Below are 25429 nucleotides of genomic sequence, written 5' to 3'. Positions count from 1 at the left end.
CTGGTTCACTGAACATTCAGAGGGTACATTATTTATGTGTGTGGGTTAGTGTTTCAGCCCTCACTCAGACTTTCAGAATTCCTTTTGGTCTCTTTCTGCCTTTGTCACTGAAATGTAATTCAAAATCCAACTTTTTTTTAGCATCTCGTTCCTCGTTCCTGTACTTGTTTTTCTTTTAATTCAGTTGTTCTTTCTCCTTCTGGTCTGTTGAACAGTTAAATCTAGGACTGTTTGTCACAGGGGACCTGAAGTAAGTGTGTGTTACTGTATTCTAGCTTGACATCCTATGTGTGTGTAAATAAACAAATCCGAGCCTTTACACCAGGTTTGAATTTTGATTCTGCTGCTGCAGAGTTTCAAAGTTTTTTGCTGTTGTTTTTCCTCCAACTAATATCCCCATGGAGTTGAGTTACACTGTTAGTGAAAGGATGCAAAACTTATTATGACCTTCTGTTGAAGTATATTAGTGAATTCAATCTGATTTGATAACTTCAACCCAAAGCTACAGAGCAAATCGAGAAATGTAGTCTATTTTTTTTTTCTCTCAAAGAAATTAAGATTATTAATGGCTAAGAAGAGCAATCAGAACCTGTTAATGTTAAAAGGTCAGAATGACTTTATTGAATAATATCTTAAATATCACTAATATCAACCAATCACGTACAATGGTGGCTGCATGGTCTTTTATGGTGAAAAAAAACCCAAAACTTTAACAGTCAACCTTTTAACCTAATGTTTCAAATCTGAATTAAAGTATGGAGCCGAACGACGAGATAAATTCCTATAATTACCCTTTGATCAGTAAAAAACAAACAAACATACAATACCATTCACTTAGCTGAGTCATCTTTTTTTACTTTGTTCTGCTCTCTGAATTAAAACACAAATTGCAATTCTTAAAAAAATGTCCACTAAAGGGCTATAACCAGAGTCCAAAAGTAGGCACCTTCAAACTCACTGTGAACTGTGATGACGTGATCCCTACCTCCCCTCACTCTCTGCAGCCTCACCGATGTCAGTGACATCAACATTTATGTAGGAAATAGGTCATAAAATAAAACTCCGGAGGAACATTTCATGGACAGAATAAAAACAAAAGCTTTCACAGAGATGAGGTAAATGGGGGAACATGTTACAGTGAAGTGCTTTGATACTGGACTTGGTAAGATAAGGAATTTAAAAGATCAATTACAAGATACAGTATGCTAAAATCACAAGATTACTATTTACATACTATTATTAATGCATGTTGCCCATATTTTGATTAACGTGCACTGTCCCAATTCAATTAATTCAATAAATGAATAAACATTTGTTGGCATCTTGCTGGATAAGTTGTCATTGTTTATTAGATCAAGCAATTGGGATTCAGCAAAGTGGCCAGAGAACTGTCATCATAATTAATTCACACTTACATTCTAGCAGACTTCACATTTTGAGAGGTGGATTTCTCAGGTTGTGAGAGCTTTTACGCATGCAGGTTTCCCTTGGGTGGGGGAACCCAATTAGACTACCCAGTCATGAATTCTCTTGGGGCATAGTTGTATTAATATTGATTGTGGTTTGGTGAAGCAATTGCATGTATATTTTAGAGCAAGTGTAAGAGTCCAGACAGTGGTCGTCTGGCTGTCTAATAGGGCCGATGCCATACCATCTTTTTACTCATTGTGTGACGGTTGATTTAATAAATTCTAATTGAGTCAGCTATGCAAATAAATTCAAACTAATATCTACATTAAATATAACATTTCAAGTGGAGGAAAGACAAAAGAGGGACAAATAAAATGTGATATAAGTCACACCCAGCACACATGTTACAGTGCTGGTGACAGCTGTGGTTTGAAAACAGGGCGTCTATATCCAGAGATCCGGGGAAAGGCCACTCAAGGCGAGACAGGGGTCATAGTTATGCCCCCCCCCCAAACACACACAAACCCAAACTACATGAAAACTGAGATGCAAAAGCATTCCTCCATCTTCAAACCCCCCCACCAGACCCTCAACCCTCCCTCTTGTCACAAAGCCTTTTATTGCTACAGATGGCTGCAGCCTGTTTCACCACAATCTAGCCTAACCTTTCATTCCCAGTCATTTGAAGATTTGGTGTTTTTTCAGCCATCCTGTAATTGCACGCTTGCAAAGAAACGTCACAAAAAGGACCATGTTATGTTTTCAAATGGCACCAAAATGACATACCTTAACACCACATATAGCAATACATGCATGACAAGATCTAAAAGAAGATTTTCAAGCTGTAAAAATTCCCCCATAAATCAAAATTAGTTGAAGTTTTGAATATACAAGGCAAGGTTGTTTCCAGTATAAGTCATTATGTCCTGCATAATTTGGTTGTTAACTTGTCTATTTCATTTTGACAGCTTCTCCCTGTATTCTTTCTCCTGTCTGACTTTTCTGTCAATCACAGATCATGGCCTATGTTTGTTCATAGAGAAGCAGTTGAAACCCTCAATAAGAAGCTGCCAACTATTTCTAGGCAGTGCCAGACCTCTTAACCGCAGAGAAGCTTTGTGTATGCAATACTTTGCAGTTCGATCAAAGCAACCAAAACATGGCAAAGATAGAAAAATTGACATTTTGTAGTCAGAAACTTTCGTGACTTTGACTCCTGTTTAGCTTGGCTATGGCTCGCTATGGTGTGCCCAGCTCGATCTGCTAAATCCATTAGAGGGGACAGACAGAGGGAAAGAGGTGGGACAGACAAGGGAGGGATATTTAGATAAAGAGGCCGGTTAAGACTTGGCACAGCATGAGTAAAATGTACTCTTCAAAACTGAGATTTGACAGCAAAAACACACTCGCACACATCCTCATGCTATTCTTTTTAAATGGTCCCATCCTATAGGAAACGCCATGGTTGTCTGTTATTTGCTAACAGCACTTAGGAGCGGAGGCCCATGTTTGAGGCTTTGAGGCTAGTGCACAGTAGAGCCAGATTATGGGGGTGCAATGCCAGATAATAATGTGGCTGAGACTGCACGGAGCCCGCCGGGCCTGCCGTCCCTGTCAATGCGGTCGCATGGAGATGATGTCACTGCCCGTATGCACATGTGTTGAGCAGGCATATGAAGGCAAGGACTGAAAAAGCTATGCGACAAGTGGTATAGATGGAAACATGTCATTGGTAACATTTGATTTATGTTTTGTCAGATTTGATGAGTTTTTGGTGAAAGTATAGACTCTAATTCCTATTAAATACTTGAACCAACATTTATCATCATTAACATTTTGTTAGAAAGAGTGCCACTAGAGGGAGTGAATCAGGTGTACGTCTTTTTTGACCCTCGGTTTAAGCCAGTTTCCTTTCAGCATGAGTTATATTTTAGCTCTCCATTCTTCATCGGATTGCTCTGTCCAGAGAAAACACAAGTGCATTACAGCACACGTCAAAGGGGAGATGAAGTCATTGCCTGACTGCTCATTGACATTGACAGATTGCAGCAGCGAGGTCTGTTCATCAATATAACCTTTCACTGACACTCAGCTGAAGTAATGATGGAGGGAGAAAGAGGACGTAGATAGACACACATACACACTCACAGACGTTACAGAACACCCTTTCTGACTGTGTTTTTTGATCGCAAGTTTCATCTACACCGCTCAGTGGTCCCTGAGGCCGCCAAGCCAAAGAAAACTGTAATCATTCCTCAGAATAAAACTTTTCTATTGTGTCCTAGATCTCCTTTTTTCCATCCCTCTGCTTTGTTCTTTTTTTTTTGTTGCTCTCCCTGGTGTTCTCAGTGGCTGCATTATGGCACTGTACTGTGGGTTCATTTCGTCAGAGCAGGGTCTCCAAAGGCTCTGACTCAGCAGTTGGGTCGTCGGGTTTCTTTTCATCATCACACCCTTAATTGTTGCTGTCAGACGTCTTCTTTCAACTTTTCTCCTTTTTTCTCTTTCCATTCTGCTCTTGTTTAAGACCAACGGTCCCACAGATACAAACACTCCCAACTTCATGACACAAAAACAAACAGAAAAAAAGTCGGGGTGTGTATGCTGGCGGTGCTCAGTCTAGCTCTGTTTTCCCTTTTTTTTTTTTTTAGGTAGGACTGCAGCAACTGTGCAAAGCAGCCGTCTGGACCACATGGAAAGGTCAGGGACCATACCAGAGGGGCTAGTATCAGTGTCCTTCTCCCTGTCCCAGTGGAGCTATAGACTTTATTAATCTGTCCTCCCCCACGGCATAATAAAGAAGCCCAGGAGGTGAGGGTCAGTGAAACGGCTGGTAGGGATAGATGATTGAAGGAGGCTTTATAATAAATAAAATGTTGTTTTAAAAAAAACAAAAAACAAGCATTCTTTTCAAAGTCCATGCTAAAAGTAAATCATGACATAAATAGCATTCATGTATGACATCTCAATAATGATTAGTGTTTTGCTAAAAGAAAAATGTTTGAATCAAAGAGTATTTTTCAAACTTACCTAACCCTAAAGGTCAAACTTTTGTATGCATATGTCACATTTCAAAGGAATGCTTTTTAGGGTAATTGCAATCAAGTAAACTTTTATCTAGTTGACGGAATTATTGTTTTTCGTCTTACTGTCTAAACTCTCTGGAATAGAAGTCAGCCATTACACTGGCCTTCAAGAAGGTCAGTTGATAGTCTTTTTTCCCACCTGTGAGTGTGAATGCTTCAATTCAACTTATGTGCAAAACTGCAGCCGACAGCAGGCCTGCTTTCTCTCTAGAGGAGGAAGACATTCCTGAAGTTAACTGTCCAGTTTATACATGCACATGGGGAGTGATTGTCTGGGTGAATATGGATGGCTGGTAAAGACCAACACCCTTAAATGACCACCAATGTCTGTCTGCTACTGGATCTTTGCCTGAATCACACATTTATAGTTTTTATCATTTATATCATAGAGCAAGGGCTCTTCAACAAGTAGTTTATTTGCAGGTACATCTTGTGATTTATGTGTAATATTATTAAGCTGCATGCCCCTATCTCCAAATGAGATGAAAGAGTTATTTCCAGGCTGTATTGTCTTCCTCATTACAGGATGTTTTGGAGAGTAACATGCTTCATTAATCTTCCTTAGTAAATACATGCAGAATCAACTGATCTCATTTGAAGCATTACCTTAATATTTATAGTACTCATCAAGAGGAAAAACTTCAGGATCCAACTTTTAAGATTTTTACAGGTTCAATATGCCCAAAATGTTAAGATTGTGTTTCAAGAATTGTGTGGTAGTGTGCAAAAGTACGTGTGTCAATCCGGGTTCAAATACCATTTGCAAATAATTATTGGTGTTTGTTTAACTTGCTTCAAGTACCAGATGTTGGGGTTTGCAGCAGGATCATTTTGACAGTGTCAGGTGAGCTTTAGATAGCCTTTTAAACTGTAGTGATTTGCTGGTATGTAGTCAATGTGCCATCTTAAGAGACATATCTATAGCTTCTAAGAAAACCAAGACAATTTATGGCAAAGTGTGTTTGACCCTGTTCTTTTGCCTGACTTTGTGGAGAGTTTATGTATGTGTTTATGATTAGATCCAGTCTGTGACTTAAAGATTGATTCAGTGTTAGCACGAGGATGATATTATCTAAATGGATTTGAGCATGATTTAAGGTATGGGGAACTTAAACGCTAAGCTTAGTCTTAAATGGTTGCTTTTCCCCATAAAGGAGCTGCTGAAGCAGCTATAGACTAACTTTCCCATGCATTCCATGTATTTGAGTGTGCATATATGCGTGTAGGCATTTGCTATCGTCATATAAAAATCCTCCAAATTTAGAGAAAATATCTTGATGCCTATTTCAGTTTCTTTAATGCATTTTCCCTCAGGATTCCAGTTTTTGACTGCTCTAAAAAACCCTCTCACTCTAAGTAAAACTCGTTATCCTTAAGATAAATATAGTTTATGGTTTTGTCCTCAGTGTGGTAGAAGCCAATGTGGATCCTGGACAGACTTAAACTTCCATTTTCGTGCTCTCGCAAATCTTTTTGATCCAGCTGAAAAGTTTCCAAAACATTATGTGTATCCCTTTTCAGGCAAAATGAGCTGAAATTCACCAGGCAGGGTCTTTAATATAAGTTGTCCATTGTAAATATGTTAGCACATTGTCACGCAAGGATTTACATTCTCACTTTGAAAAAAGAAAAAAAGAAAACTTTTTTTTTGTACTCAGTAACTGAGTGACTTTTCAAGATGTTCTGAAGTAGTCAACAAGAAAAAAAAAACATGTTCCGTTGCTCAATGCTCATATAAAAAAAGTCTTTTCTCTGGATGATAATTTTATTTTTTTCTTTCTTCTTCTACTTTTTTCCCCTCTCCATTACTTTTTCCCCTCCAGGTGTAGCAGAACCCAGCCATGCCGATAAGTAAAGGGCCAAGAGAGAGGGTGTTGGTCAGCAGACCCTGTGTGTGTTCAAGTCATCGGCGATGGAAGACATTCTTTTATTTCTGCATTGTGCTAGTTCTTTTCCAGTCTACAACTGTCCTTGGAGCACTCGAACTCCAGCTGGATGAAGAGCAGCCAGAAGGGACCATTGTTGGTGATATCAGTGCTGGGTTACCGCCTGGTGAAAGTGCAAGTCTTTACTTCATCTCTGACCATGAGGGCACAGGTGTTGGCAATGATCTCAACATTGATGAAACCACTGGAATCATTACCACTGCGAGGCGTCTGGACCGCGAGCAGAGAGACCACTATAGTTTCATTGCAGTAACAATGACAGGAACCACAATTGAGGTGTCAATCACTGTAAATGACATCAATGATCATGCACCTGTGTTCCCCAAAAAGAAAGCTGTTTTAAAGATCCCAGAACACACAGCAGTTGGGACAAAATTCTCCCTGGAGCCTGCAACAGATGCAGACAAGGACCAACTGACCACCCAAGGCTATTCTATTCGAGAGGGAAATGTAGGCCAGGCATTCAAATTGGAGACAAAGAGAGCTGCCAACAAGGTGCTGTATCTAGACTTGGTGGTCAATGGACTGCTTGACAGGGAGAAACGCTCAACCTACACCCTTGTTCTGGAGGCATTTGATGGTGGCTCACCCAAAAGGATGGGATCCATGACCCTGGAGGTGTCTGTGACTGACATCAATGATCATGCACCAGTCTTCAATCAGAGCAGATACCATGCGATTATCTCTGAGAGTCTCCCACAAGGCAGTAGCATCCTACAGGTTAGTCTGGTGTTTAGCTAGTGACTTTTACTGCAATGAAAATTCTAAATTCTGTTACTCCACATGGTTAAATTGATTTTAACTTAAGTTTTTGACTTCCCTATTTTTGCAGGTGTTTGCAGCAGATGAGGACGAGGGTGATAATGGTCTTGTCCTCTATGAGATCAACAGGCGTCAGAGTGACCCCGACCGCTATTTTGTGATGGATATCAAGTCTGGGGTCATCACTCTCAATAGGCCCCTGGATTATGAACTTAAGAGGGTCCATGAACTTGTGGTCCAAGCAAAAGATAATGCAAGTCACCCTGAGGTATGGTCATTCCTTTCTTTGCTTTGAATTTAAGTATGCAAAGTTGGATTAATGCTTATACTGCTGAAAGCATGCTTTATACTTCATTCCTACTTGGTTTTCTAAAATTAAACATTAAAAGATTCCCTCTTATTTACAGTAAAACAGTAATTCATGAGCAACACCATTATTTCAGGACCAAGTAACACACTTTCATTCACTCTTTTCCCAGGTGACCAATGCGTTTGTAACCATCCATGTCCGTGACTACAATGACAACCAGCCAACCATGACCATCATCTTCCTGAGTGAGGATGGCTCTCCAAGGATCTCTGAAGGGGCCCAACCAGGCCAATATGTAGCTCGGATATCTGTCACTGACCCTGACTATGGAGAGTACGCCAATGTGAATGTGTCTCTTGAAGGGGGGGATGGGAAGTTTGCTCTTACAACCAAAGACAGCATCATCTACTTGATATATGTTGACCAGGTCTTGGACAGAGAGGAACGAGATTCGTATGACCTCAGAGTTATGGCTACAGACTCTGGCACGCCTCCTCTCAGAGCAGAGTCATCTTTCACCATTCAGGTGACTGATGTCAATGACAACCCCCCCCTATTCGACCAGCAGGCCTACAAACAAACTATCCCTGAGGTTGTCTATCCTGGCTCCTTTGTTCTCCAAGTAACTGCCAGGGACAAGGACCAGGGCCCCAATGGCGACGTGAGATACAGCCTCCTCAAAGGCAAGAACTCTCACTCTGATTGGTTTTCCATTGATCCAGTCACTGGGATCATTACCACAGCAATGGCTCTGGATTTTGAATCAGAGCCAGCTCCAAGTGTGACTGTGGTGGCGACGGATAGTGGCAGGCCGCCACTGTCATCCACAGCAAAGGTGGACATAGTTCTGCAGGATGTTAATGATAACACACCCGTGTTCTCTAGCAATTTCTACAATGCATCCATCAAGGAGAACACTCCATCAGGGACCTGCTTCTTAGAGGTAAGAAAACCCCAATTTTCTCCACGCTCTACTGTTCCTCAGTTTTACTCCACTCTCTATCTTGTCGGGAAACTGCTGTTTTTAATTCTCAGGGTGCTCAATCTTGCAGCGTGTTGGCCACAACACTATTGTCCTACTTATGCAGCCAAAATTCACTGTCTCTCTTGTACACCTATTCCTTTCTTCACTCTCTTTTTTCATTACACTGTCCCTGTAAGCCTTCCCTGATTACTCTTCTGGCAAAAGCCTGATAGATACAGTAATATAAATAAGTCTGAAAATCAATTTCATGTCTGAAGAGAAAAGCTGCCTCTATGTCCTTCTTCTTTCAGAAAAAATGGTGTCTTTGGAACAACTGATGCTTTGTGATGTGATTCATAAAAAGTAGGCTTTTATGGAGCCAATATTCAATGTGTCCATTAAAAGGGAGAAAAAAATTTGTAAAATCGTTCAGACAAATGAAACAGATAGAGAGAGGCAGGGAGAAAGAGTTTACCTGCATTCCTGAAGCTGCTGTGAGTAGATTTACTCTTTTTGCTGCTGCTGTCCTCTCTCTAACCTTGTTTGGTTGTCATGGTTTCCAAGCCATCAGCATAGGGTGAGGTCTGGGTATCGCGGCACTATCTCAAAGCAACGTGGCTGTCTTGCTTTTATCTGGATTCCTGCAGCTCTAATGTGTAAGGAGGACATCTCCTGAAAAATGAAAAGTTTGTCTTTCAGCATGGCCTTAATGGCACCATGCACCGTTTGGACCAACTATTTGTGCAGGCTGGTTGTACCCCTTTGCTCTGACGATTTTCTGTTTCTCTGCATTCTGAAAAACCCTGCTGCTACAACTTAAAAGGGCTGCAGTGTTAAAAATAATGGACCTCTAATCATATCACCAGAACTGGTATAGATAAATACATACATTTTACATTTGTGCAGCTTTGTTTACCGTGGATTTATAAAGGTGGCTGGTTAGAATTTTGTTGAAACTTGCACAGGCATATTCCTTAGGAAAGACAGAAGACAATTGATCTGATACACACATTTAAAAATGATGAAGAGATCGAGGCACACGGTTGTTCTGTAACAAGATTGAGGAAAAGAAAAAAATGGGATGTGGATGAAAATAGCAATACAGTGATTTACTTCTGAGCTGTCTTTCCAATCATGGATACAGTCTGTCCATTCATGAATTATTGAACCTTGTAATTTGCCCCTAATCAGGCTGCTCTGTTAAATTATTATTACCTTCGACCAACTCAATCAACCCCTTGGACCTTGATTCCAGTGGTTGCAACTGTTGTAATCAACTGTTGTCGTTTTTCTAATCCTAGCCGGCAGTTATTCTGGCACATGGTGCAGGCGTAATCCCATGCCAGACATCACGGGTGGTTTTCCTGTATGCTAAAGTGAGTGAATAAGGCTTGATATGCTCATTCCGGCACGTTCCTCAAGGCTTGCTTGAACCGAGCCAAGGTTCTCGGGGTAAGAGGCTCCCCACAGGGACTGTGATTTTCAGGATAATTGTAGTTGGAGTAAACTTTTTTTTTTTTTTACCGGCCAATGGAATATGAGGCCACTCAAATAGGACACACACACACACACACACACACACACACACACACACACAATGATGTTAGACCTGACATCACAGCCTATTAATGGATGTTGCAGCAGATTTTTCTTATTTTCTCGATTTGTTTGCCAACCAACTGTCGAGATAGTGGAGCATTAAGTATTTACTGTGTCAAGATAGTGACAAAGTGAAGAATAGGGTTAGCTGGTCCAGTAGGCCCAGCTTACATTTTTGTGTGATGTTATTTGGCATGGAAATCAGGTTCCATGGGTTTGTCATGTTCCCAACAGGGCAAGACGGAGGCACAATGTTCTCAGAATTGTACAAGTATTTACAATAGATAACAATCACTACTTGACTTTGGAAATGATTATACTGGTTGGGCTGGCTTAGTTTGAATTTTAAGCAGGGAAAATTAGCAAGCTGTTAATATTTACATAAGGAAATAGATATAAAGTAAGTGTTTGAAGCAATATGATTTGTGAGCATTGTATTGTCTTTCTCTTTGCTGCCAAAACCATCCTTCAAGTTTTCCAGTTTTCATATTTCTGTTGTTTTGTCCAGACCCATTCCATTCTCTTTCTTGTTTTCCTCCTTTTCCTTTTTTTTTTTTTTCTTTTCTTATATCCTCTACTCATGCACACATGCATGTGCAGCACTAGTGTGTAGGAAGTTTCTTATCAGTTCGGCTACTATAGTAATCTGTAATACGCTGCACTGTTTATGTAGCAGCAACACAAAGAAGTTATTTATTTCTTGGTTTCCCTGCTTTCCTCTACGTCCACTTCCTTGAAACATTTCCCAGGCAGGAGAAGTTATGGTGCATTTGTGTGTGTGCACGTGTGTGTGTGTGTGTGTGTGTGTGTGTGCATGTCCGTGTGTTTGCACTCATTTGATTCAGGTTCATATCCTGTAAAGGTATGTGAACTGCTTGAACTCTTGCCTGTGACAAAGTCGAAAGCATGTTTAAAAGTCAAGCATTCTGATAGTTTAAAAAAACTTGTATTTGCAAAAATAAGTTACTGAAATGATCTCCTGTTTGAATACTTTGATGTGATTCCATCCATGTTGAACTTAGGGGTTTTGAGAGGCTATGCATAATTTACATCCTGTGTAGGTTGTGCCTTGTGGAGTTTCTTTCATATTCAAGGACTTACTTGATTCAGGCATGACCTGTAGCAACTAGGAAGCCACTGCAGATCTCAGAGAAAGTGACATGCCAAGAGTGAAAAGAAGTACCAAAACATCAAAAGATGAGCAGATGAAGAAACATTGTATAGAAAAGGAATAAAACAACAATTAGACTACAATACTAATAATTGAAAATTCCATTATTAGTAATAATGGCATTTTAACAAAAAAAAAAACGCAATATAATGGAAACACATTTTTGAGAAGAAGCCTGCAAAACAGAAAGCTCTTGGCTTGTGTTTACATTCAAGTGCGTACCTACAGTATATGTCCAACATGTGTGTACTGTATGTGTACATGTGTAGACAATTGAAGCCATGAAACTTGCTTTCAGCAGGTGATGAATCTCTCCTGTGATGTTCACCATGTGGTTTCGTGGTCAAGCCTGTTCAACAACAGTCAATCAAATTGACAGACACGCAGATGTGTTCACCTGGGAGTTGTACAAGACACTGAGAGAACAGCTTGCTGGCATTGCAGTTAAACTACATCATGGTTCTTCATTGCATGTTGGTAAAGAATAGCAAGACAGCATGCTTTTAAAATGAACAATTTGAAGGAATGAAGACATCCAAAGGTATAAATGAAATATCATGGTTTATCCTGTGGGGAGCAAGTATTTGCAATATTCCGACATATTCCCACAATATTCCAACAGTTACAGCCATCAATACCGAGATCATAGTAAGTGGAACAGGAATACGGATATTGTTATGAAGATATTTTTTCGTGCAACAACTACAGATATCGGGAAATTCTGACCTCATGATGGAGATTTAATTCTCTTCTAGCAACTTTACCTTCCTATTAAGTTATTTTTTTTGATTGACAGACTTCAGTTCCTGGCCCATTGAGACTTGCTTGTATTCATGCTAAACAAAAGGAGGAAAGACTAACACAAAAACATGTGAGTGTGGTGTGAAGTTGACTGAAATAGAGTAAAAACATGCAGTAGACAGGTTTCTTTTGACAGGTGGAGTTAGTCCTCCTGAACTTCCCGCAAAACCACTTAAATAAACACAGCCCCTCTGCCTGTCAGAGCAATCAGCCTCTTTAAGTTTGAAGTCCAAAGTCTGGGACCCCATGGCTAAACTCCATATGGGTCTATAAGGAAAGAGTGATCATATTTAAAAAACATACAAACTGAGACTAATCACATTTGATAAACTAATAGAAACAGAGACATAAGGTGACTCAATAAAAACAGGAAGGTGTTCAGCCTAAGATTCCTGTAACACCAAGCCAATGTCTCAGCTGGTATCGAGGTGAATTTTGCGCATATGGAAACTGAAGCTCGATCTAACCACGGCTTCCACTTGGAGATTGCACGCTCTCCTTCAACCCAGTCACGCAACACACACATTGTAGTTTTTATTAAGCTTGAAATTGTGTGGGCAGGATTAAATTTATTGTCCACTTGATGTCTTCCCTCCTGCCTGTTCCCCGAAAGTGACAGCTGTGCTTTGATACCGCCCTGCTCTGTTGAAACTTAATCTTGTGTGTTTTAATTAATCTGTCAGTGTGTTTAATTTGCAACGATCACTAAAATAGAAGATAAGGCTGCAGGTTGGAACGATCACTGTCCCCACATTTGCCTCAGTTGCACCTAACAGGTGATAATTGATGACAAAGGGTTGGGTTCACACACAAACAGGCACCAGAGATCGAACGTTCAGGGAATCGTTTCATGCAGTTAACAGCTGACCCTTATTCTCTCACGCTTATACTCTCCCTCTAAGGTTCAGTATTTCTGTCTCTCTCTTACCTCGTCACACACATCTCTCAGCTGCCAGCGCTGACAGGATGTGTGTGATGAGGGATCAGGATGGTGTGTCTGCTATGTGAACTATTCTTATGACATCCATCAACACTTGCTACATATTCGTCACCTGTTTGTCACTGGAGGCTCCATGAACGCACGCCATGAATGAAACATCTATCTTGATTGTATTATCGTGCCTTAAACTTTCTTCATAATCAGGTGTTCTTTAGTTGCTAACTTTATTGTGTTAGCGTGAAGGCCTGATGAGGTTAAAATCAATGGTTTGCATTGTATCAGCCAACATGTGGCGGTAATCCTTTAGAGACTGTAACAATGGTGTGTTGGGCGGTTTGGTCTGTCAGTCCACCACTGTGGTCAAACTGCCTCAACAACTACTGGATTGAGTTTCATAACATGTTCCATATATAGACATTAGAGAAAAAAAATCTGATTTACTAAGGAGTCACCTTCATTTCCCTTTACACTGACATTTTCTTTTTTATTGAAATATCTAAACCACTATTGGGTGGATTAGTATGATATGTGATACTTTTTTTTTGGAAGTACTTTGGTGGTCTTCTTTCTTCTGAAGTATCATCAGGTTAAACTTGTCATATGTCCATTTGCTATATATAACTTAATAACAACAGCTGTACTTTAGGTGATTTATCATGTCTAAAAAAGAAATGTTAGCCTCCTGTCCTGATAAACAATGATGTATGATGTAAGCTTTTAGCTCAACGTGCTGCTGAAAGTAAAGCATCAGACAGCTGACAACTTTGTAGATTCTAGGTTGTGTTATGTTGTTCTTTGTGGGTTTGTACTGCAAGAAGATACAAGAGTTGCCCATCTTCTGTTGAGTTTCCATCAGAGTAGCTCCTGAGTCCATGTTGGCTTCCTCCAGTGGTTGATACACTAGCGATCTTCAAATTAAAAAAACAAACTTTTAACTCCAAAACTTAATTATCCCCCAATCAACCAAGACTTAAGTCTATACCAAACATGCAAAACTTAAAAATAAATCGTCTAGATTTTCGTGATTCTTCTCTTTTAAATCTCTTTTTCAATGCTAGGGTATATTTTAGGTTGCGATCAGTCTCAAAATGCTTATCACACAGCATTTTTCAGCCTTTTGGTGGTTATTGGTTTCTGGCCCGGGTTGAGTAAATTATTCCAACTCCTTTCTTTTTTCCCTCAGAAGCAGTTGTTTGGTTCCATATCACTAGTTGTTGGCATATGCTGTGTTTGAAACCTATCACAGTGTTCATTCATGTGTGATCTGACTGGGCAATGCCTCTGTGGAGAGGATGGCCTTACGCCTCATTTAGCACAATACTTTGTACCATATGGCAGTGAGGGGTTTTCTTCTCTCACTCTCTTCTGACTGGTTTCTGTTCCATTTATCCATCTCATCTGTTCCTGAGTATCACGCTTTCCATTGTGTTTTTCCTTGGTTTTAACATCATGTCTCATTGGTTTTAAAGGTTAAGGCTTCTTTATTGGTCTCAACTTTTTTCCTCCCTCAGCTACTTTAAAGGAATCAATCTCCCATCAGTGTACGAGCCCATCAAGAATGGAAAGAATTTCTCTTTTTTCCTTCTGTTATTGTTGCTCAGAAATACTGGGACAGTTTATTTTCCATCATGGTGCAGTGACATGCCTTCATAGTCCCAAAAAGCAACCTCTGCATCAGTGGACTTGTTTTGAGGTTAGCTACCAATATCATTAAAGTCAAACAATGTAATATTTAAACACCTTATTGGTGTGAAATTTAACTAATTCCTATCCCAATTTCCCAAATGCATAATTGATTCTGTTAAATCCGTCTTTTTTCTCACCAACAGTTTCAAACTAAATGTTTTTCATTGTAACAATAAAAAAAAAAAAAACACCAAGTCCTTAATTTTATAAAATAGGAAACCGCATGCTGGAGCAATTTTTGGTCAATGAATGGTTACACAACTCATTACTGTTGCAGATGACTTTTTAACAAGTCAATTAATCAACATATTGTTTCAGCATTTCTATATAGACCGAACCACGCAACACGTTTGGCTGTTCTTGAATCAAATGTGACGAATGCAGGAATATTTGGTGATTAAACTAAACAATAATGTGCAGGAAAAAATAAATAGGGTTTTGCAAAACTTGTATTTTGCTTTGAGGACACATTCAACTTGAGCACAACAACACAACCGAAATAGCTCCACCAGACAAAACACAGAGTTATCAAAAGGCCGCAGGCAGGATTGTCAATATACAACACAGACTTAACTACAAACAAACACACACACAGGTACAGGTTTTCTGTCTCTTCTGCTTGCCTATCTCTCTGTTCCAGCTCTCCTGTATTGCTTCTGCATTGTGTTTCCTTTCAAACTTATCTGTCTCCCAGACGTCCTTTCTTTCCCTAACTGGACCTCCATTTGGTCACAGTTGTATCCCCTATTGCTTGAATCCTTCCTCTCGTCCCTACAGTGGATTGAAAGGAACACACCCACATGCGTGTACACGCACAGTCACACATTGTAATTGAATGCAAACTCTGTATTGCACGCACCCAGCACACGCGAGCAGCAGGTGATCTGGGGGCTCTCCACAGTTCATTTGGTCACACTAATCTAATTTCGTAACACACCGAGTTAAGTTGGTGTAAATTAGTGTGCTTCCTGTGTTTCTTTAGATTGTATTTGCTTTGGGAGGGGTTCTGCAGTTTGGGACAGCAGGTGGTCAATAAGTTAGGGTTGAAGGGCGATGAATGTGCTGGTTTCCCAGTGTATCAGATTCTGTCATTGTGGCTTCACAGAGCTATAGATTTTAGATTTAAAGTCACAGTTGGGTGTGGCCAGACATTTCTTTCCATCTTGGGATTTTTAGTGTGCTAAAAATATGTGAATAATTCATCTTGTTTCATTCATTTTTCTTTGTTGAGATTTTGTCACTACTCAAACGCATGATGCACTTCTCTCTGTCTGTATGCGTGTACGTGTGTGTGTTGTGGAGCTGCTATCAGGCTCTCTATGCTCTGCTGTTGTGTCTGTCCCAGCTCTCTTAACGCTATTTATTTTTCCTCTCGGGGGGTCAAAGCCTGTGCAGACTCTACAGATATTTGTTTTCTCAAATGAATCATCCATTTAATCATCTCCCTTGTCCACTCTTTCTACCTTCTCACCTCAGGATCTCAAACGTGGAGCTAAGCTGGGGGAAGCAGAGTGGGAAACATCGGTATTCCAGATCTAGTGTTGCATTTATGGTGCCAAAAGACACAATATTAAACAGTACCGCTGATCTCGCCTGGTCTATATGAGATCACAGAAAAGGCACCGACTTACACAGAGGATTTTATATTCAATATGGTCCACATCTCATTTCTCACTTTCTTTACATCTCCCAGATGCATTTCTGTCATGCGTGCGCCTCATATTGTCTTTTCTTTTGACTTGGGCTTTTATAAGGATAGTTCTCACCATGAGATTTCTATGAAAGGTTAGAGCAACACCGGATAGAGAGAAAGAGAGTTTCCACTCTCCAACAATGGAATTTATAATCTGTTATTACTTCCCACCTGACTATATCCCCTGCTTTTCCCCTTTTTGCTCTCTTTCTTAATACTTTCTGTAGATTACACTGGAGTTGTATTTGAGATTTATCTGGATCATTAGTCATTTTGAAGGTCTCTGTATCATCTTGAAGTAAGTTTTATGTTTTAGAAAGCACTCCAACAAAGAATACACTTTTTTTGTATCACGAAAAGCCAAGACCACAACTGAAGAGGTTTTGCTTAATCAGATTTGGATTGTCTAATTTAGATAATAACAATAACTTGACTAATTTCACATTTTTAAAACAATGCATTTGTAAATACAGACGGACCATTTTGACACATTTTTGATCTGGCAGATCATGTTGAGTGCCTCTTGTTTTTTTGTCTATTTTACTGGTTTTGACTTAGTCTTGATGTAGGTGGTCTAGGGTCTAAGTGAACTTCTACAAAGGTACTTACTGTATATACAGCATGTTAATTGAATTATAAAGCATAATATTGTTGATTGATGTTGATAGAGACAAATACAGTAGAGTAAAACCCGTCCCAGCATTGGCTATAGGGATAAGAACCACAGAAAAGTCAGACTTATTTCCACTTTGGGCCTCCATGAATGTGTGCATACATGTGTGTTTGTGGTTGCTGGCCGTGGTCTGTCAGACGGGGCTGGAAGGACTACACGAGTGGAAATAACTTCACTGTTTGACTGGGCAACTGCTGTGATTTGTTTCAATGAACTTTACAAATCGTGATCTGCCACGGGGGCCAGGGGACAGGAGTGAATGAAAGAGTGATGACAACAAATGGAGAGGCGATCAGAAAGAGAAGTCAAATACTGGAACCGAATATCAATTGACCAAAGAGAAATTGATTAAAGACTTAGTCCACATCCCAAACTTCTGTCTGTTCCTTCAACAAAAGCCCATCTCAAGACAGATAGTCGAGGTCCTCTATTCTGTCGCCCACCGGACTCAGTGAACCCATTCATGCAGAACATACAGAATATTCATTTAATAAGCAGCCTTCAGATGAGGAACAAACCTCAGAAATTTATTTCTGTCAAATTGACTGCCATGTCAGTTTGTGTTGGATGATTTACAATCCACTACTGTGTTTATTGCTTCCTCGTCTAGCCTTCTTATTGGCCAAGGTCTAACAAATCAATCATGTCAGCACAAATGGCAATGATATGCTTTTCAAGGAACACTCACAGCAATATTTGTAAAGCTCCACTGACATTAAAAACTAATAATATACCTATAAATACATTCATCCCAGTTTTCCGTTCATCAATAATGGTTTGATTATTTCTCTAAGCTCTTGGGTTTAAATATCCTTGACAACTTTGGTCAATCAAAATTTTGCTTCAGGCTTTTTTCTGCCACTTCAGGGTGGTCTATCTTTTTCTGACCAACACTCCTGTAACTCATTATTAAGGAAAAGGGATTCTTCAAAGTGCCTGTCACTTTGTCTTTCAGTATCCCCACCCTGGAGTTGGTGAAAACTCCTGTAAGGACTACTGTACAACTCGGGGATTTTTTTTCTTCTTTTTTTTTTATAGAGTTCATGTCTTGTAGTCAGCTCATTCATAACCTGTTTTTGTTGGATTCGTGTAAGGACTCCAGGATGAATCTTTCTGACCTGAAACAGTAGTTGCTATATGTTGTTTTAACCTCACACTGAGTACATTTACAGGAACCTGGCCTCAGTAATAGGTGTTGGCTTAGGTAAGGTAAATCATATGTTTTGGCCTATCTTCTGCCCTGCTGTTGTAAGTGATTTAACTTTTATTGTAAGGATGATCCAGATCTAAAGTCAATTCAGGAGAACTAACATTTTTTGGTGCACATGGCCCAAATTCAGCACTGTGGTTTTGGATCAGATTTACTGCGGCCTAACACACCCTGGTGTGCAGAGTACAGTTTAGGAAGTTCTTTATAGTACTTGGAATAAATCTTTCGGTTGTGAAATAACATATCCATTGAGCAGAATTGAGCAGTATTAGAAAAGTTACTCGATGATGTTTCAAATCAATGTGTTTGAAAAAAACCCAAAAACAACTGCAGTAAACAAAAACACACTTAACTGTACTGCTGTAAAAACAGAAGATCTATACCCTGATACAGAAACATTGCAAGCACATGCATGAGACTGGATATTTGAAGCCAGCAGACACTCAACTCCCCTTGCTTGACGATGTTGAACTACTGCCATGAGAGGGATCAAAGAAATTGTCAACAGGAGGGAGTTGCAGCAGCCATCTTTAAATGTCAACATCTGGTGTCCTTGCTGATGTCACTCAGCGCAGCCTAATGTTTTCACATCATGGCTCAGTGGAGCGCGACTGCGGCAAGTGGGAACATTTGGGTAGTTGGAAGATGAGAAGGGAGATATTTTTCATTGAATTTGATGCCCTACTCATGTATTGGCAACCAGAATGGAGGAGGAAATGTTATTGGTTTCTAGCCATGTACCGGTAAAGGTGATTTACAAACCACCTTTGCTTAAATGATGCATCTGAAGCAATGTATTAACATTACAACTTTTGTAGATAGATGGGCCAATCAGTATTATTTTATTCTCAAATTTAGTTCCACTCACAGTTAAGACATATAATAAAGGAATTGCGTACAAAATTCAACCTACAGGAGACCCGCAGTACTTTTACTGCATTAGACAATACGGATGACATGCAATATATTTCGAGAGAAAAAAAGAGAAAAAGACCTTTTAAAACTTAATGCATAAAGATGAATGTGTGTTTTGACACCTACATGTACTTGGCAGTTGTGGCAACCTACCTAACAGTCCTTAGGTTAAAAAAGGTTTGAAGTTGTGGTTACTTGCAAAGTTTAAACAGAAGATATGGCACGGTATGATCATACTTTACGTTACTGTACAATATGGATATGATGAGATATGAAACCTTACCTGAGGTAAAGCTGGGACTTACTGAGACGGAAGACGGAAGTCTCTTTTCCTTGGATGCCCTGTAGCAGTAAGACGCCTACAAAACATACCTGTGTATACACATAGTAAAAAGAAAGTTACATATCCATTTATAAACACAGAACTATTTGGAAACCCATGCCCCTTTCAATATGTTCTCGTTTTAAAACTGTTGCAATCGCTTTCCTTTGTAGTTCAGACAAGCTCTTGAAAAACACCATATGATACCAGACGGGGCAGCTTTGCAGTCTTTTGAAAATCATGTATTATTATCATTACTTCAAGCAGTGTTCTCCAATTTGAATGCACACAAAAACACTCTCATTTATGCATGTCCACACATCTATGCTTCCCCACAAAAGCTCAGACACGTGCACAGTGGCATACAACCACACCACAGGCGGACTGTTGGGAGCATTTTGTGCTTTGCTCCAGGGGACGATTATATAGAGAAGCTGCTTGATTGCAAGAATCTTGGAGTGCCGGATCTGCCACTCTAAAACCGGATACAAGGGCCTATGTGAATCAATCGAAGGGTTTGCTTTGTTTCTTATCTGAAGAATGGTTCTTTTAAGTCATCTAGATGGAGCAATTGAGATCAGAGGAAGTAAGGAACTGATGATTAGGTTTACTTGTGGATAACGTGTAAAAAACCCCCATCTGCATGCTGTAAGTTGTAATAAAGCAAACAGGGACGATTATGAACTGCAACAGTCTGATCTTACCTCTTTTTAACTGCTATGTTTGTAACTGAACATATAATGCAGCTGTATTTAGCTACATGCACTTATAAGGAGATACCTGTGTTAATAGAGAACAATGTCAAAATGAAGTTATAAAACATTCCACAAATGTTTCTGGCGTGCATATCTTATGAAGTAAATAGGAATGATATACAAAAATCAGTGGTTTAATAGAGCTATAAATGAGAAAGATTTGAACATTTTTAAATTTTGCGATTTAGATTTTAACGCACAGCTCATTGAGATAAAAGTAGCACATCACAAAGAGAGGGTATGATGCAGCAGCATGTGGTGTGAAAGCACGAATGCAGGATGTGGCGGAGGTGCCGATGGTTACCATGACAATAAGAGACGTGGAAGGAGGTCAAAGGAGGTGGGGCCGAGCCAATTAATCACAGCTTACTTCAGTATTTGGAATCGTGTGTGTGTGTGTGTGTGTGTGTGTGTGTGTGTGTGTGTGTGTGTGTGTGTGTGTGTGACGTCACCTCTATCTGTCTGAGTATGTCCTTGAAACAGGGTATGTCTCTCTCACATACACTGCTTGCACACACATCTACACACGTACTATTTGTTAAAAGGTAGTGCAGTGCAGAGGGGAATTAAATGTGGAGCAGACGGCTGGTGGGCAGACCAACTGTGCAGGTCAAACAACAACATTTCCCAGAAAAGAGAGAAAAATAGACAACAAATGTGTCTTTGTTTTATTTCTCAAAGCCTGTGATTCTTTCTATAGAATGAATCTATCTGCAATGACAGGACTGTTTCGGTAATCTCAAATAAAAAGGACCAGATGAGAACGAGTGCAGACTGAAATATGTGTGTTGGGGAGGAATCTTCCATTCAAAGATATTTTTCATGGCTGTCATGGGGAGAGTGGGGGTCATGTTATTGTAACTGGGCACAGACACACGCAGGCAGACTCATCATGAACATTCACCATGTGACGGATTATCACCATTACTTCATACATATAGAATGTGCCTATGCACGTGTGTTTGTGTGTGTTTGTGTGTGTTGGGTGGGGGAAGCAGGATGGTTTTTCAAAGGGGTTGGAGCCAAAATGCAGCGGTAACCATGGTAACAGGACTCGCAGGACCACAGGGAGGGAGTACAGAGGAGAAAGGGGTAGGATAAGGAAAGATGGGGAGACAGAGGGAAAAAAAGGGGAGAAGGATTGTGGCCTGTATCTTCTGATAAGGGTTAATGTGAATTTCTGGCTCACAGAGCTTGGTTTTCTGGAACCACTCAAAAAAAAAAAAAAAGTCTTCGTCCATTTTTAAGCTAATTAAAATCAAAGATTAAAGAGACTTCAGAAGGAAGGATGGAAAAGTGTGTCAGAATTGGAAAAATTACATAATCATACTGTGTGTGAGGTGAATTTTCAAAGCCCAAAGTATCTTTATACACCTCCAGGAATCAGGCTTTAATGCTGGGAAACAGTCCATGTTTCTGTTCCCTTCTTTTTACACAAATGCACAATTTGTGTGCATAACTGCGTGCACATTTTTTTCGAAAGATAGTGTCTGGTTAATAGATAAGTGTTGAGCTCGACTTCCCAACATTTAAAATGGGACTAAATTTGAGGTTAATGACCCTCAGCCCGCAGAAAAGAAGCAACATGTGCGGTTTTTATTTGCATCACCTTTAAATCCCATGTGGTCCACCGCTGCTTTGAGGTAAACTGAGGTAATTTTGCTTTCCAAAACTGTAAATACTCCGTGCATGAGCCAGTTTGACTGGCACAGCAGTAGGTTTGGCCCGATGGTTTGAATTAGCAGAAAGGTAAATTCACATTCATTCTTGTCCGGCCTGCTTTTAATCACACCGTCTTTTCTTTTTTATCAGAACTGATGCTTCTTGTTTGTTTCAGCTTAACTTCCCTTTTTTGTCTGTTTCAGTTCATAACAGAATCTTGACAAGGACACACACACACACACAGTATATACAGCCTCCAACTGTGGCTCTAAAGAGAGTCCTTTGTTTTCTTAATTGTCAAATGAAACATGTCACTCTATTTGAATGGGACACTCATACGCCAGCTGCCAGTTAACCCAACAGAGAAATGGGGCCCTTATTCATTTAATTAAAGACACGAGCCCCTTCCCCCTTTAACAAAAAACCTACTTAAACATGCTTGAAAGACCCCTCTCTCGCACACACATATGTGCATGGACACACACACACACACACACACAAAGAGGAGAGGACGAGGAGAAGTTGGTGCAATCTTTTGTCTGTCACAGAGTGCGGCTGGATGGATGACCCCCCTTTCTTCATCTGGTAACAATCACCTCACAGGCTGCCTCAGCCTCTCTGCTTGTGTGTGTGTTTAACCACGTGTGGCGCTCCCAAGCATGTAGATGTTAGGACACGCATGTGTGTGTGCATCCATGTGTGTTCATGTGTGTGTTTCTAATCCCCAAGTGCCACTAGAAAGCCCCCATCCATCCCTGTGCTGTCTGAGAAATATGAAGGTGGAGGAGGAGGTAAGGGTCCTGTTTCTAAAATGGAAAACTACAACACAGAATAGATTTGGTGCCTTCTTTTTTTTTTCTTTCTGTGGGTTATTATTCTTTTATATTTATTTGCCCAGCAGACGTCCAATTTCACATCCTCCATTTTACACATTAGTCTGGCCTCTCTTCCAGCTGCCTCTCTCTCACAGCAGAGTGGATGTGACCCCCGTAGTGAGGTCCAGGCTGCCCAGAGCTCCACACAAGGCACACCTATATTTCACGCCATGGGAGCTAATTCTACTGCTTGTTCCTTGATGAATGCTCCAAGATGTTTTGTAAAGGAGGGATCATTTAGCTTAATTAATGTCCTCTCGCCACACGGCGCTGAAAACACATAATTAAGGCTCTGAATTCAGAGCGTTTTTATTAGGTTAAGACTCAAAGGGGTGAAGGTTCGAACATGGCTTTTAGACAATCCATGGGTTGTATTTTGGAGCAGGTGTTATTTCTCAATGGGGAGTCGAAGAAAACCTTGACTCTGTACGGGACAAATGATTTACAAACTCCTGAAAAGCTTATTCATGAGCGAATGCCAGATTTTATTCTGTGTCCTTCAAATAGATTTAGAAGACAAAACAGGTTGTTCTATTTTTGGAGGAAACTTTTCTGTTTTTCTAACCGCCCATTTTCACATCATCTCATTTTGGTTTCAGTCATGGCTCCAATACTGCTTAGCTATGTGCACCGTGTAATAAAGTAATCTTGCTTCTTCTTCCTCCTGCCAGCTCATCCCAATGATTTAAAGGACTCTAGTCAGGTCCACATTTTCGCAAGGTTAGGTTTGATGAATAAGACCACTTTTGGCTCGGCTCTCTGGGCGTCTCGAAGTATAAGTGTGCCTCTCTCTTTTTCGCCTTACATCAGCGAGGCATGATATACACCAGAGAGCATTTGGCTGAAATCCTAAATGTGATACATTGGGTCGCCAGGGAAACAGATACAATTATGCACTCATGTCTCTTCAGGGCTAGTGCAAAGAGAAGAGGACGGATCAAAGCTAAAATCCTAATTGGGTCTGAGTAGAATATCTTGCTTTGAGATTTTAAAACGCTCAATCAAATAAAGCAGACTCCACTTTCGCCCCAAAAAAGAGAATTAGTAGAGGACATAGAGATGAAAATGGGATGGACAGGCGTGCAGGTGGACTGGCAAACACACTATACTCTCGATTTCATGCTTTTTCTGTCTCAATATCTTGGTGTACAAGGTTAATGCGTTGCTGGTGGTCTTCGTGGAGTTGGCATGCTGAGTGTTCTATTAATCCTGCTATGTTGCTCACACACACTAATGAGCACACACACAAACGCACAAAAAACTGAACATCCAACAGAGATCTACAGCCAAGATAGAGGGGAGCTGTTGCAATTATGCACCTAATAAATCAGTCATTCACTTATTTTCGTATGTATGCACTCCCTATGCAGCCTTGCCTCTCCCCTGACGCTGTTGACCTCTTCACCCACATTCAAACACATATGGACACATTTCCGTGCGGTCTCACAAATAAAAAGGCTCGTATAATCACATTCATGCAGAGGTCCCCTTGGCTGGTACACAAAAAGAACACAACATTATTTCATGGCTGACAGCTTGTGCATGGAAAGACTGAACTTTGCAACCAAAAAAACACCCCAATTTAGACTTCTTTGACAGCCTCCTTGGGATTCTTCTGTTGGGTGGAGCAATAAAGGTATGGGTATCTAAGACCTGGATCAAGGGTGTAAACATTTTGGCCTGTTTTAGCCATCAGTCTCTACCATCTTTGGAAAGCTAGCATGGAAGAAAGAGGGGTGGGGTACGACTCGTGTCCCTCTCTAAGCCTAGGGTTGGGCTCAGCTTGGCAAAAACAGGATGACTGTGTCAGATCTGCTGAAGTTTCTCAGGTGTGAGAGACAAAGGGACATTTACATCCCAATGAGTGTGACAAAATTACAGCTGACAGCTCCATCCTCCAGGCTTAGCCACAACTTCCACCCAAATTCATATTCATGGAGGACAGAAATAGACAAGAATGCAAAGAAACGTTTGAATGACCCCGAGGAGTTGCCAGGTTTAGTAACAAACTTAAAAGTCGTTCTCATTTTAGCTATAACATAGTATGTAAGAACAAAATGTGTCATTAGTATTGGAATATAAGGTCTAACAGGGTACAAAACGTTTCTAGCAGCTACGGTAAATACAGTAAAAAGAGAGGGGTGGATGTACAGATGGATCATATCATGGGACAGAGTAAGAAGTTAAAGTAGTGGATGAATAATGTACCATGTACTGGTTTTAAATATGAGTACAGTTTTAACCTTTCAACCTTGTTGAATATTTTCTCTTATGTTCTCAGTTGCTATTTTCTGGCCTTTTCACAATAGCATGATGCCAATTTGAGTGGAGAAAAAGTCAGTGAACAACAACATTTAGGACATAGCAATCTATTCTCACCTTGCATTTACATCTTCTTTATAATCCTTCCATGTAATCACTGAAGGAACCCAAGACAATTTATTTAAACTACTGAGGATTACGAGGTGTGTTTTGAATTTGTTCCCAATTTTTCCTTAATTTGTGGCTTGCATTAAAGTTTTCCAATATGGTGTCCCATTCAGTCCAAGGACAGATAGCTGATAAGTTATATACAAAATGTATTGTTCAGGAGTTTACATTTTTGAAGCTGTGTACGTGCTCATTACGGTTCTCTTTGACTTAGTGGAT

General features: G+C 40.2%; 1 protein-coding gene across 1 annotated transcript in view; it reads left to right on the top strand.

The window, feature by feature from the left end:
- The window catches only part of dchs1b (dachsous cadherin-related 1b), an 84201-nt gene that overhangs the window by 6782 nt on the left and 51990 nt on the right, over positions 1-25429 (top strand). Inside the window, exons 2-4 of the mRNA XM_079355267.1 lie at positions 6320-7162; positions 7275-7472; positions 7684-8457. Coding sequence (XP_079211393.1) covers positions 6338-7162; positions 7275-7472; positions 7684-8457 — 1797 coding nt within the window. The 5' untranslated portion in view covers positions 6320-6337. The remainder of the gene's footprint in view (positions 1-6319; positions 7163-7274; positions 7473-7683; positions 8458-25429) is intronic.

This window comes from Symphodus melops (assembly GCF_947650265.1).
Source record: "Symphodus melops genome assembly, chromosome: 11".
Taxonomy (NCBI): Eukaryota; Metazoa; Chordata; class Actinopteri; order Labriformes; family Labridae; genus Symphodus; species Symphodus melops.
The sequence above is the reverse complement of the archived record's forward strand: the minus strand, read 5'-3'. Positions and strand labels throughout refer to the sequence as shown.